We start from the raw sequence: 14,322 nt of genomic DNA, 5'->3' as shown, positions 1-14,322 counted from the left end.
AAGGAAAGCCTATCAAATAGAAAGACAGTATCAAAATGGCAGTGTTATATATTTGCGTTAAGGAATCCAACCCTATCTACAACAACTAAAATCAGGTTAACGTTAGAAGTCTATTGAGATTGCACATTCATTTCAATGTACTTCATTCATTTTATCGAGATATGACTGAGCTAATGGAATTATAGGACGTTCCTCCGTTGCAGCTTGACGCGTAAGCTTCTTGGCCATTAGCTTCCAGGATAACTTTGAAAACAGCGGATGATTTCATGAGGAAGTCGGCTGCATCTCTGCGGCCCAGTTCTCTCAGCTTTGTAATGAGAATCCCGATGGTGCTTCCAGGACTGCCACTCCACTCCTGTATAAGAGCAGACGTTGGGCTGGGATGGAATGCAACCTCTTTCAGTATTCCATTGTTCGTGCTGTATTTAGCAACAAGATCAGTAAGACCCAAGTTCATGGCCAAGAGGCACCAATCTTTGCCCATTGCATCTGGTGGGTCCAAAAGGCGACTAAGTTTTCTCCTAGTCAAAAGACACAGCTCTGATATGTGTATATCCATGCCGAGATTTCCTTGATAGTAAACATCCGTGCACCCAAAAGTCAGAATGCTATTAAAGCTCTCTTTGTAACCCCCCATTGTGTTTACAAGGGATGCTTCTTTTTGTGTCTGAGCCCTGAAAAAGTCTCTAGGTTGATAAATCATTATTGGCTCATGATGTTCCCTTAGCTGCTGGGGGCTGAGGTAATATTTCACAGTAAGAAGACCTGGCAAAGTTGTTGCTATCAGGTTATCAATAATGCTGCATATTAAATCCAAAAGCATGTAACACTTAATCTTTTCTGTGTCCAGTCCTCTCACCTGGACCTCAATACCTTGTCCATGGTTGACCAGCAAGATCATGACGTCTGCCCCTCCATGTGATAGCTTTATTCCATTTGTCCATAATCGAATATCATCTCCATCTGGCTTCTGGTGGCTCCACCGGCACAGATTCACTTGCAGTTTATGAAAGATGCCACATGGAAAAGGGGTAAGATGCTCCACAGGGACAATACGAACTCCTCCATAGACCAAAACTTCATCTTCATCATCATCATCCCCCGTCCAGGATCTGTTCAGGCCGTTTGTTTTGATCAGAGCAGGAATATCAATCATTGTTGGATTACTTAAATCCCTGGCACAGATATCCATAGCATCCAAAATCTGGATCAGTTCATCCACATCGCTGTCCGACACCAGGCTCTGGACCTCCTCTATTCTGTAGCGTCCTCTGTAATGGTGTATGGCTTTTGGGTTCTCAATGGAGAGGATTTTCCCGAGCACACTGGTGCAAAGCCACCGAGGATCCAGGAGAACCACGTCTTGGATGGTCTCACTTTGCATTACATTAATCTGTTTAAAAATAAATAATGTCAAGGTCAGCCATCACATTAACAGTAATACACTAATGCCATCAAAAAAACGGATATACATGAACGTTTGTATTGTGAATCTCTACCTTGTCCCAGTATAACATGCATTTTACTTATTTATGTAGAAAAATAAAATAAAAACATGCTTATCAAGCTGGGCATTGCAGGCTAAAATAGTTAATAACTGGCAGTGTTGTGCTTATAAAAACAGACAAAGTTATGATATTTGGTGTGCCTTGTTTCTTGGGTCAGTTACCCAGAAAACCAGACGGCTTTAACTGTCCACTTTTTAGTCAATTGTACATGATATCATAGCATTCTTTTTTTTTTTTTTTTTATAATCCCATTTACCGTAGTTACAGTGATGTCTTTACTTTTAATTGCAGTTACGCTCCTTTTGGGTACGACAAGCCATTGACATAACAGGCTATTAGTTATTGGCCACATTCATGCTGGTCGCTTTACTTGATAACAAGTGTGGTAAGTTGACCGTGAATGTTTGAAGCTTTTTCAACTCACAGAGCACCTTACTTCCAAAGACCCTACTGGGCTTATGACAGCGTAGGTCTCACACTCAGTAAGGAACTCTATTGGGACGCGTACGCGGGAGGGAGAGATTCGGACCAGTCCCTCGTCATAACTGATCGGGCGTAACATTGAGTAAACCTCACCAAGTCCCTCCCTTTCTCTAGTGCTTTAGCTGGGAAAGATAGAATCAACCGCCTATCTACGGAACCGTTGGTCACACCGGTAACATACGAAGTGTGGTGAGGGTACTCGCCATGTGCCTCTTTTAGTCCGGTCCTGGCCCGGGGCCCGTTACTAACAGCACCTCTAATGCAGCATCTGAGTGGCCAGCCATGGAGCTTGCCAAGTCAGACAAGGTGGACAAGGTGGTAGCCTGACCCATCAAGTCTACAACTCTGGGTCTGGCCCCTGAGTGGCCGCATTTAAGCCATCTGAGCCTATGAAGTAGGGTCATTGACACCCTGTAAAATGCCAGAGCAGCGTCCAAGCATTCACAGTACGGGTACAAGTGGGTTGACGTTCAGACGTGGTGTGGTTTTGACCCCACAACCTGTTTGACCTCTTGGGGTGTTGACTGACTGGAATAGATTGAATGATAGCGTTGACAGATTCGAACGTTCAGTCTTGCACTTACATTCAGAGGGGTCTCGTTGCAGGAACATGTAATACAGCGTTAGTGTAACATTTCCTAGGGACTTTTGTCGATGGACACTTCCGTACATTAAGAACAATCAGAGAGATTGAGCCCTTGCATTCATGCTCAGCTGGATTCATTTGTATCACTTTTTTTCTGACTTTATGTGAACGAAAAGGAACACATTTGCCCGTTTTCCTATTGGAAATAGTGATATTTTGAAATATCACTGTCCTGGTCACAAAAGCAAGTTTGTGGGGAATAATAGCCATTTACTATACTTTTGAGGCATAAGCAATTAGGAAATAAAACTTACTACCCAAGAACAAATGGTGTTTAAACAACCATACCTTTATCACTAAAAACCTTTATAGGTCTGGTTCCCTGAAATAGAAATGTAACCATGAACCTTTAAGGCTACTGTGCCCATGACTGTGGCAGTCTTAACACTAGAACTACCGGAGCGGTCTTTTTGGTGCATCACGTTTTTTAAGTGCATTTTTCTCCACTGATTTGGCAGCTCGGCAGCTGTTTGTTTTTTTACTTTTCCTATATATTTATATATATATATATATAATATATAGTGAAAGATCCTTGCAACTCTCACTGTTCGTTGCCCCTTTAAAAGCAGACCCAGGACACAGAAATTGATTTTTAAAGCGCTTACACGCACTTTTAATAAACACCAAATCAAAAATAAACAGAACAGAAACAAACACCTAGCTCTCTCCTGGAGCTCTAACTAAATATTAATATGTCCCTGACTATGTCCCGTGACGTGGATCGATGAGAGACCTCGAATTGCGTTGTACTTGGTAAACAACCGCCATAACACAGGATGGCTAATTACACACAATGAACTTACTTTTGCGATTTGTGCCTGGTGTGTACTCGTAGATGAGAACGCATGTCGCGGCTAGGAGATGAAGCCTCGCTCTCTCTCTCTCTCTCTCTCTCTCTCTCTCTCTCTCCTCTCTCTCTCTCCGTTCTCACACTCACACACTCACACACACACACACACACACACACACACACACACACCACACACCACACACACCACACTAACACACAGTTGTGTAGTCCCCGTAGAGGTGTGTCTCGCCCGAGAGGGAGTCGTGGGGATCTCTGACCGACGGAGGGAATCCCTTATGGGACTGCGCCGAGGTTAAATGTTACCTTGGTACCACGTAGTCGCAGCTTTTTTGTTAATGTTTGTTAAATTGTGTTATCGGGCAAGCCCGTTCACCCACTAATGTTACTTCTCACAGAATCCCTAAAAGGGAGGATTTTTTAAACCCCCTCCCCTCTCTCTCTCTATCTCTCTTCTCTCTCTCTCTCTCTCTCTCTCTCTCCTTATATATATAAGTATACGATATACGGATATACGATATATATAGATAATCTCTATATATTATATATATATATATATATATATAATATAATATATATATATATATATATATAAATACACAGCTCTGGGAAAAAATTATTGAGACCACTGCAAAATTATCAGTTTCTCTGGTTTTACTATTTATAGGTATGTGTTTGGGTAAAATTAACATTTTTGTTTTATTCTATAAACTACTGACAACATTTCTCCCAAATTCCAAATAAAAAATATTGTCATTTAGAGCATTTATTTGCAGAAAATGACAACTGGTCAAAATAACAAAAAAAAGATGCAGTGTTGTCAGACCTCAAATAATGCAAAGAAAATAAGTTCATATTCATTTTTAAACAACACAATACTAATGTTTTAACTTAGGAAGAGTTCAGAAATCAATATTTGGTGGAATAACCCTGATTTTCAAGCACAGCTTTCATGCATCTTGGCATGCTCTCCACCAGTCTTTCACATTGATGTTGGGTGACTTTATGCCACTCCTGGCGCAAAAATTCAAGCAGCTTGGCTTTGTTTGATGGCTTGTGACCATCCATCTTCCTCTTGATCACATTCCAGAGGTTTTCAATGGGGTTCAGGTCTGGAGATTGGGCTGGCCATGACAGGGTCTTGATCTGGTGGTCCTCCATCCACACCTTGATTGACCTGGCTGTGTGGCATGGAGCATTGTCCTGCTGGAAAAAACAATCCTCAGAGTTGGGGAACATTGTCAGAGCAGAAGGAAGCAAGTTTTCCTTTACAGTATATCGTACAGTATAATTGTAAATCTCGAAAAAGTACTCACTTCTAAATCTTTTGTAGTCATTTTTGTATTACTTTAGTATAAATACATGTTAATTTGGATTCATATGTTGTTTTTTTCTGACTTTATGTGAACGAAAAGACACACATTTGCCCAGTTTTCTCATTGGAAATAGTGATATTTTGAAATATTACCTGTCCTGGTCACAAAAGCAAAGTTTGTGGGGAATAATAGCCATTTTCTATACTTTTGAGGCATAAGCAATTAGGAAATAACACTTACTACCCAGGAACAAAAAAAAAAAAAAAAAAAAAAAAAAAAAAATTGTAAAACAATGTGTCCCCATGTATATTCACGGCCCTCTGTTCTGCCTAAATAAATGTTTTGTTTTTTTCTACTTCTGACTTTTAAAACCTGCCTCAAACATGCTGTAATCTGATTAGTTGGCAGATGAAAAAGTTAGTCCAAAACTAAAAATGTTTCTAAATTAGTAAAAACCCAGTAAGTCAGGGCAAACATGAAATAGTAATCCATTAAAGGTAAACATACTACCATATGTAATTATATAAAAATAAATAAAAGTAAATTATAGTATACACAAGATATTTTCTGTTGCAAATCTTTAACAATGACTAGTTTTCACCTATAGTACAGCCCTAGTGGTTATTTCATATTTGTGGCATTATAGGCTTTCTCACAAAGGTAAAATATGCATTATTAAACAAAATATTCATGAATGCAGAACAGTAATACATGATAATTAAGAACACATATCATGGGATAAAAACAGATCAAAATAAAAATAGCCTGTACTATTCCTCTTAATAATAGTTACTGTACATAAATGAAGTTTCATATGGCAAAGTATCCAATCTCCACCATGGTACCTAAAGCAATAAACTGTTAAACATTAGTGGAACAGTAGAAACATTTATCCCAATTGCTCCCTTAACCAAACTAGAAGACTGTCCCTCAGTATTTTCCACCAGTATCAACTGCTGGGGGTGGTTCACTGATATCCAAACATCAGCTTATCAAACTTTTTCTCAAGAATATTTTGTATAAAAGGGCTTCTACTATAAATCAATTATAATATGTGTTGTTGGATTGCAGACAGCACCGTTGGAAGAAGAGGGGAATTGCCATTATCCCAACAAAGTTTGGAATCAGTTTTACAGTGAGCTTCTTGAATCAGGTTTGTGTTTTTCTGAATATGACCTGTAATCTTCCAGTTCAGTTTTTGACATCATTAAAAACTTCCAATTGAAGATTTAACACTTTACTGCTGCTTTTTTAACCTGATTGTTTAATTTGAAACATGTAACTGATTCGAATTACTTTTAAAACATAAACAGTTACCCTATTTTTGTCTGGTAATAAGGGTTAGAAGCACACACCTCGAGGGAGGCCAAGGGAGAAGCACATTGACATCATACTGTACAACAATTATTAAAGGGTTGACCTTGTTTTCTATGCTTTAATTGTCTAATAAAGTGCTTTCCAAAGACTGTCTTATATTTTCACTGCTGTCGTTTCTTGTAAAGTTTGTCTGAGGAAACAAATTTTTTTTGCAAATTGTAAATACATCATATATTTATCTTTAATTTAATGTAAAAACTAAATCTTCGGAAACTATTAGAGATTTCCTTGGAAGAAAGGGTACAGTGGCTCTCAAAAGTATTCACCCGCCTTGGACTTTTCCATATTTTATTGTGTTACAACATGGAATCAAAATGGATTTAATTAGGAGTTTTTGTCACTGTTCAACACAAAAAAGTCCATAATGTCAAAGTGAAAAATAAAATCTACAAATTGTTCTAAATTAATTACAAATATAAAACAGAAAATAACTGATTGCATAAGTATTCACCCCCTTTGCTATGACACACCTAAATAAGCTCTGGTGCAACCAATTAAGGTGTTTCACATGATTTCAGGTTAAATACACCTGTCTCTGGGAGGTCCCACAGTTGGTTAGTACATTTCCTAACAAAAACTACATCATGAAGACCAAGGAACATTCAAAGCAAATCCGGAATAAGGTTCTTCAAAAGCACCAATCAGGGGTAGGATATAAGAACATTTCCAAGGCATTGAATATCCCCCGGAGCACAGTAAAGTCCATTATTAAGAAATGGAGAGAATATAACTGTGAATCTGTCTAGAACAGGCCATCCTCAAAAACTGAGTATCTGGGGGAGAAGGGCACTAGTCAGGGAGGCCACCAAGAGGCCTATGGCAACTCTAAAGGAGTTACAGTCTTCCACGGCTGAGCTGGGAGACACTGTGTATACGGCAACAATAGCTCAGGTGCTTCACAAAACTTTCCTTTATGGGTGTAACAAAAAGAAAGCCATTGTTGAAAGAAAACTCAACATCAAATCTCGGCTAGAGTTTGTCAGAAGGCACGTGGGAGACTCTGAGACCAAGTGGAAGAAGATTCTGTGGTCTGATAACTTTTTTGCCTCAACGCTAAGCGCTATATTTGGCGCAAGCCTAACACCGCACATCATCCTGAGAACACCATGCCTACTGTGAAGCATGGTGGTGGCAGCATCATGCTATGGGGATGCTTCTCAACATCAGGGCCTGGAAAGCTCGTGAAGATAGAGGGCAAAATGCATGCAAAGTACAGAGAAATCCTGGAGGAAAACCTGCTGAAGTCTGCAAGAGACCTGGGACTTGGGAGAAGATTCATCTTCCAGCAGGACAATGACCCCAAACATACAGCCAAAGCCACACTGGAGTGGCTTAAAAACAAAAAGGTCAATGTCCTGGAGTGGCCCAGTCAAAGCCCGAACCTCAATCCAATTGAGAATATGTGGAAAGAGTTGAAAATTGCTGTTCACCAAAGGTCCCCATCCAGCTTGAGCAATTTTGCAAAGAAGAATGGGCAAAAATTGTAGTGTCCAGATGTGCAAAGCTGGTAGAGACTTATCCAAATAGACTCATGGCTGTAATTGCTGCCAAAGGTGCCTCTACCAAATATTGACTCAAGGGGGTGAATACTTATGCAATTAATTATTTTCTGTTTTGTATTTGTAATTAATTTAGAACAATTTGTAGATTTTATTTTTCACTTTGACATTATGGACTTTTTTGTGCTGATCAGTGGCAAAAACTCCTAATTAAATCCATTTTGATTCCATGTTGTAACACAATAAAATGTGGAAAAGTCCAAGGGGGGGGTGAATACTTTTGAGAGCTACTGTATGTATGTATCTTATAAAGGAGTTCATCTTTGAATGTACACGTGTGAAGAAAGCTTTCCATGTTACAGGCAGGAGCACTGATTCACATTTACACTGATGGCTCGGTTCTCCTCACACATGGTGGCACTGAAATGGGGCAGGGACTTCATACCAAGATGGCTCAGGTATGGAAAACAGTTTATTATTTGTCTATTTCAGGAACAAGTAGTTCTAAATGCATCCCTATATATCCTACTGCCCAAACCTGTACAAACATAATTCAAATGTATTCCTTCCCACTCAAAAATTATTATTATTTTTTTTTTTTACCACATAAGCAGAACAATAATTAGCAATGAAGTCCTGACAAGTTATCTTAGAAGCTATCTAGCTACCAATTATTTTTATTAAATCACAAGGCCTCAAACATCTCTGCAGCTGTAGTGACTTGTTTGTCATGCAGCTCTGTCTGCCCGTCAAATTTCAATTGCACCTTTACTAAGGCTAACCATTTATTTCTCTTAAATTAATTTCTTCATCGTAAAACAGTTTTTGCTAGTTAAAGACCAACTGGAACAAGTTAATTAAAAATGATTCATAAGATAACCTGGGATGTTCTTGGACAGTTACTATACCTTTCAAAGAATACACCTTTACATAAAGTTATAATAATGTTTTACAGTGTATTCTCAACATCACAAACTATCTTTTGTCCTATAAAAGCGATAAATAGAGAAATGAACCTGGGGCTGTTCTGAATCACAATATAAAAAAGCAGCTCTAGAGAAGGTGCTTTTTTACAACATTTAGGGCTTTATGTTGAAAGTAAGGGACACAATAATAAATCTTTCTTCCTAGTATTATATTAACAAGTTTTTGTGCTTCATAATATGACCCAAGTCTAGTTCCATAAAAATTTCAGCAAGAATGTCGTTTTTGACCTGGATAACCCGCAAGTGGTCTTGGATAATACAGTATATTTTTTTTAATATATCAAATAAAGATCAGGTGTAACATTTTTTGGGTGCGGTGTAAATACCAATAATATAAATGTTTTCCTGCAGGTTGCCAGTAAGGTCTTACAGATCCCCATCTCTAAGATACACATCAGTGAGACGAGCACCAACACAGTCCCCAACACATCTCCAACAGCAGCTTCAGTCAGCTCTGATCTCAATGGGATGGCAATCTATGTAAGAAATGTATTTTGTGATGATGTGTTATTTCACTCATTATGTGAAATAAACCATTATGGGTAAACTGCTGCATCCTGGTATCTGAAGGCCTCATGCACCTGACTGCAGCTAAACTATTGCGGTGAGCTGTAACTAAAATAAATGACTAGGTACCAGGAATCTGCATCAACTTTTCCTCTTTAGCTCTAAGGAACCAAAAAATCTTCAACAGAAGAAAGGGGGGAGGGCAGTGATAGCATTGCAGGTGCTAATTAGTATTAAGATGGATAATAGTGCTCCTTTTAAGGGCCTTTGTGACTGCACCTGTGCTATAATATATTTGAGTTTATTGTACATTAATTAATTCTACTGTCTAGGCAATCTGCAACTGATATTCTTCCTACTCAGACCTGAGTCTGTCTCTCTCTCGATTCCTTACAGAATGCCTGTCAAATTTTATTGAAACGTCTTGAGCCTTACAGGGACCAGAACCCCAAGGGATCTTGGGAAGCTTGGGTAAGTGCTTCTTCCACAGTTTGTAATGAACGTCAGGAGCCCACAGGGTTTCCAAATACTTTTTCAAATTCCAGTTGACAATAGATTAACAAATCTGGAAGACTGGAACAAGGCAGGTGTAGTAGGTGTAACAATTTTTAAACAACTAAAAGATTTCTCTATATAAAAATACATGGTACGTATTTAATTGTTCAGTATCTATATCTCAATAACCGTTTGCTGCTTTTCCTATGACTTCATGTGACTTTATGAACAGAAAAAAAACATTAGAAAAGATTAAAAACTAACCTGTTTTTATCCTTTATTGCTTTGCATACAACAAATTTCATTAATCTTCCTTGGCCAGCTCAATCCCCAGATCTCAATCCAGTTGAGCATCTGTGAAATAAATTTGAATGCATGTGGAGCCATAATCCTCTACAACCTCACTCCATGCCAACTGCAGGTAGTCATTGCAGCAAAATGCATAAAGTGGTCAGTGGATGTAATGGTACTGACATCTAATTGAGTCAACTATTTAAGGCTATTTTCGGTTATCACTTGCCCTTTTTCCCTGAAACTCTTCATAGCCGTTTTTATGATGTGCTATTCTGTCCACACTATGGGGATGGCTTGGGGTAGTTTTTAGTCAATGTAGAGTGGTGTATTTTAGTGCTGAACATGCAATGGGGAAACCAATAATGCATTACAACATGTGTGCATATAAAGCATATAACATGGTTAATTTACTATAAGCTGTGGTAAAACTGTGTATGATGCCTTAGCTCATTCATCACCCAAGTAATGTTAACATTCATAAATAGCCGTGGGCTTCAACATTACACCCCAGCATGTTTTGGCCGTACACGTGATTTTATGTGGTGGGGGATATGTATGTTACTAGAATACTCTTCTCGTTCTTATTTTGTAAAATTCTGTGGACTTTTTAACTTTCAGGTGAAAGCTGCCTATTTGGACAGTGTGAGTTTGTCAGCAACAGGATATTACAAGTAAGTTTGTTATTTTAACTCCATATGAAGGCCTTATTTATACGTCCACAAAACAATTTTTTTTTTTAAAGCATACATCATTTAAAAAAGTATTTTGATTTTAAAATTTACCAGTAATGCAGTGGGAAGTTCTTCTATTACGACCATCAGAAACACAGAGTAAAATTGACCTAGTAGATCTGATATTAATAGCATACTTGCTGGTTTTGATAACAGTGTGCAGTTATATTTCATATTCTGGAGGTGTGTTTTAATTTAGGATTTTTTTCTTTTTTATTGAGGACCCCTGGTATCAATTATGACTTTGAGAAGAATGAAGGAAACCCGTTCCATTATTTTAGTTATGGAGTGGCCTGCTCTGAAACTGAAATTGACTGTTTAACTGGTGACCATAAGGTAAGTGTTAAACAGACTGAAAGAATGTAGAACTTTTATTTACGTTGGTAATTAAGTTTTGGGTGCTGTTAATTGAGACTCGTTTTTGGATCCAGTTTTCAACTGAGTTGCTGAATTAATCTGATGGTAATTTGAATAAATATCTTTGGGAGACATCACATTATCAAAACACAGTCAACAATGCAAAGTACATTTATAAGATGCTAATCTATAATCAAGACCATTCTTTGTCAGTTTTTTAGATTTAGTTGGAAAAGCAATGCTTAGTTGTAGTACCCGAGTCTTTTTGTAATACAATGTGTGTGAAGACACAGATAACAAGGTTTAGTATTTTTTACTTTTTTCTCCAGAACCTCTGTACTTGGATAGTAATGGATGTTGGCCTCAGTCTCAATCCAGCCATAGATATTGGGCAGGTATGGAATTTAATTTTTATTCTACTGTAACATTGCAGGGCTTGGGTTTTGTAAAGTATAATTGAATATAGAATTTATTTGTAAGTCATGTTTTAAACAATTTTGCAATACCCTTCTCTTTATAACAAATACAACTAAAAAGAGAAATAGATTTTTTGTTTCAAACTCCAGCTATTGCGAACACTGGTTGATCCTTGTGATTGGTTTTCACCTGGTCACGCTGGTTGAAAGATTGTAAGCCGACTAAAGGGCTGGTTTAAAAAAGTAAAAAAAGTACATTCTCTTTATTGCCTCATTACTGTAAACTAGCTGGATACCCGGTAAGAAACTAGTTAATGTACATTCTAGTTCCCAGCAACAGCTTGCCAGTAGTTGCTGGTATTTTCAGCAGGGAGATACCTGGAGGAATACAATAATGGAACTTTGATATTTGGGTTCTTGTGGTGTTCTAAGATTGAAGGTGCATTCATGCAAGGAGTTGGTCTGTTCACCCTGGAGGAGCTGCGCTATTCTCCAGATGGGAATTTGTACACAAGAGGGCCTGGTATGTACAAGATTCCTGGGTTCGGTGACATCCCCACTGAGTTCAATGTGTCGCTCCTCCGAGAGGCACCCAACAGCAAAGCCATTTACTCTTCCAAGGTAAGGGACTTTCAAGGCTTTTCTCAAACTTAACTCCAACCAGTTTCTCTGAAAAAAACAGACTTTAGAGTAATACGAAGCAAGAATAGGTAATATTGTTCTGGACTTAGAAATGCCTAGAAAGACACTTTTTTTCTCACAAACTGAGGAAACTAATGAAACTCCAAGCACTATGGACCAACCAGGCATTTACCTTTTGATGGTCTAAGTTCAAGAAAGACTTTACTTCCCTGCATCTCTGCATTAGCTTAATCACAGAGGGATAGATAGAAATCAACATGTAAGCTTTTAGACAGATTAACTGATACCCCAGAAAGGCTTAATTGTAAAGACTTGCTGCAGCTGTATTTTGCTTTTATCTTGAAATTTGGTCATCCATTTGTGCAAGAACGTGGTATAAATATTTGATAGTCTTATAATGTGATTGGTTGGGAGAATGAATGCAATGTGTTTACCCAAATGCATATCATGGTGACCTGCTCTTTCACTGCACTGCTACCTGGAATTGAAGCCAGCCACTTGAAACATTGTAAATTATATAATGTAATGGTAAATTATGAGACTGTTGTGGTTTTTATTTTTTTAGTACTGCATGTCAGCTCTGAGTGGGTTTAAACTTGTTTAACTTCATTGCAGGCTGTCGGGGAACCACCGCTTTTCCTTGCCTCGTCTGTGTTTTTCGCCATTAAAGATGCCATCTATGCTGCTAGGACCGAATCAGGCCTGAGAGGCCCATTCCAACTGGACAGTCCTGCTACTCCAGAGAGAATACGCACTGCTTGTGCTGACAACTTCACCAAGCTGGTTAGTGCTTCTCTTTTGTGACACAGCAGATTATTTGGGGGGGGGATGGGGAATGGGGAGTGAGTAAGTACCTATACTGTGTAAAATGTATTTATTAACAATGATGTTCACCACTACTATTTATCCAAAACTATTAAACACTTAAAAATGTTCAACATAATAATTGTAATGACAAACAGTTTGACTCGAAGTCTTTCTCCATGTCCTCAACTCAAGACAAAACTGACCTTCATTTTTTATAGTTTGATTTAAAGTTATAATGCTGTCAAATAAGGGTCCCCGAGTGGCAAATCTGGTAAAAGCAGGGCCGTGTGGTGTGCAGGGTGAGTCTTACAGTCAGGGGCACAGGTTTGCGTCCTGGCTGTACACCAACAGGACTGGCCTTTGTCCTCCAGAGGCTGGTAGCTCACTAATGTCCGCTCTTGAGTTCCTTGGGGTAAAAGAGGAAACTGGCTTGGTCGTGAAATTGGAGGACGTCCCCTGATGCTTCAATTGTCATGACTGTGAGGAGAATTGCAGCAGTGAGGGGAAAACAATATTTGGACATTCTTAATTGGAGAAAAAATCGGGAGTAAAATAATTGTGCTAACTAGATTTGTGAGAACAGTTTCAAAACAAAGTTATGCCTATAGTCCTAATAATATGTTTTAAATTACACCAGCTATAACAAAGAAGAACACATTAAAATAAATTTGTACTTGAAATAGTTTCTTTTAGTTTTACCTAAAGACGAGGTATTTCCTAGTTCAGCAGTATCCTTGTGTTTTGCATCATAAATTGTCTTTTTTTCCTAGTGTCCTCCTGCCGAACCAGGAACCTATACTCCTTGGGATGTTCAAACGTGAAGAGAAGTCTTGAAGCTCAACACAATTAATGCACATGCTCTTGCCAGTATAACATGTCGATATGTGATCATATTAAAAAATAAAAAATAAATAAAACTCCACTAAGAAACTAATTTAAAACATCACAGATTAAGCAGACACTGCTTGAAGCAATGACATGCTTTTTGTTTTGTTTAATGGCAGAAATTACCCGATTTACCTAATATTACTTTAAATATGATTTTATATATTAAAACTATGAAATTGTATTGACCAGGTGTTATGTAATTTTAAGATTTTGTATTATGCCAAAAGCCAATGAAATGGCTACTTTGGAACTAAAAACCAATTATCTATGTTGATTTAAATGATTGCCAAACATGTGTCTGTCAAGTTACTCGTGTGCATTGTAATCAGAGCTGTGGTAAACTCCAGCATGGCGCATTTATCCTGACCAACATAATATACTGTTGATTTAGTTATAAACCTCAGTGTTTTTTTGTTTCCGTGTTTGTGTATTACTAATAATTTTGCTGTTATGGGGTTACACCAGAGTGGTTAAACTGTATGCATATAACTGTTGCCCTGGGGCTTGTGTGACTGAGTTATCAGGTCCCTCAATCTGTTTTATTAAGGTAATAGGACAGAAA

At 38.2% G+C, this 14,322-nt stretch overlaps 1 protein-coding gene across 1 annotated transcript; it reads left to right on the top strand.

Moving 5' to 3' along the window:
- Nucleotides 1-2,409: 2,409 nt before the first annotated feature.
- Nucleotides 2,410-13,986, top strand: LOC121309556 (xanthine dehydrogenase/oxidase-like). Its single transcript, XM_041242542.1, has 12 exons — nt 2,410-2,443; nt 4,668-4,701; nt 5,833-5,914; nt 8,000-8,095; nt 8,975-9,103; nt 9,527-9,601; nt 10,538-10,590; nt 10,872-10,986; nt 11,337-11,402; nt 11,856-12,044; nt 12,681-12,848; nt 13,643-13,986. The coding sequence occupies exons 1-12, from the start codon at nt 2,410-2,412 to the stop codon at nt 13,691-13,693; spliced, it is 1,092 nt and encodes a 363-aa protein (XP_041098476.1). The 3' UTR covers nt 13,694-13,986.
- Nucleotides 13,987-14,322: the final 336 nt, after the last annotated feature.

This window comes from Polyodon spathula, unplaced genomic scaffold, assembly GCF_017654505.1.
Source record: "Polyodon spathula isolate WHYD16114869_AA unplaced genomic scaffold, ASM1765450v1 scaffolds_1321, whole genome shotgun sequence".
Taxonomy (NCBI): domain Eukaryota; kingdom Metazoa; phylum Chordata; class Actinopteri; order Acipenseriformes; family Polyodontidae; genus Polyodon; species Polyodon spathula.
Note: the sequence above shows the minus strand (reverse complement) of the source record. Positions and strands in the feature narration are given on the sequence as shown.

What these genes read in the sequence shown, in the direction of transcription:
- LOC121309556 (XM_041242542.1), top strand. Translation starts at nt 2,410, where the DNA reads ATGCCAGAGCAGCGTCCAAGCATTCACAGTACGG. An exon ending in TTCATACCAAGATGGCTCAG is followed by an intron (nt 8,096 to 8,974) that starts GTATGGAAAACA and finishes GTTTTCCTGCAG; the next exon opens with GTTGCCAGTAAGGTCTTACA. An exon ending in GTTTAACTGGTGACCATAAG is followed by an intron (nt 10,987 to 11,336) that starts GTAAGTGTTAAA and finishes TTTTTTCTCCAG; the next exon opens with AACCTCTGTACTTGGATAGT.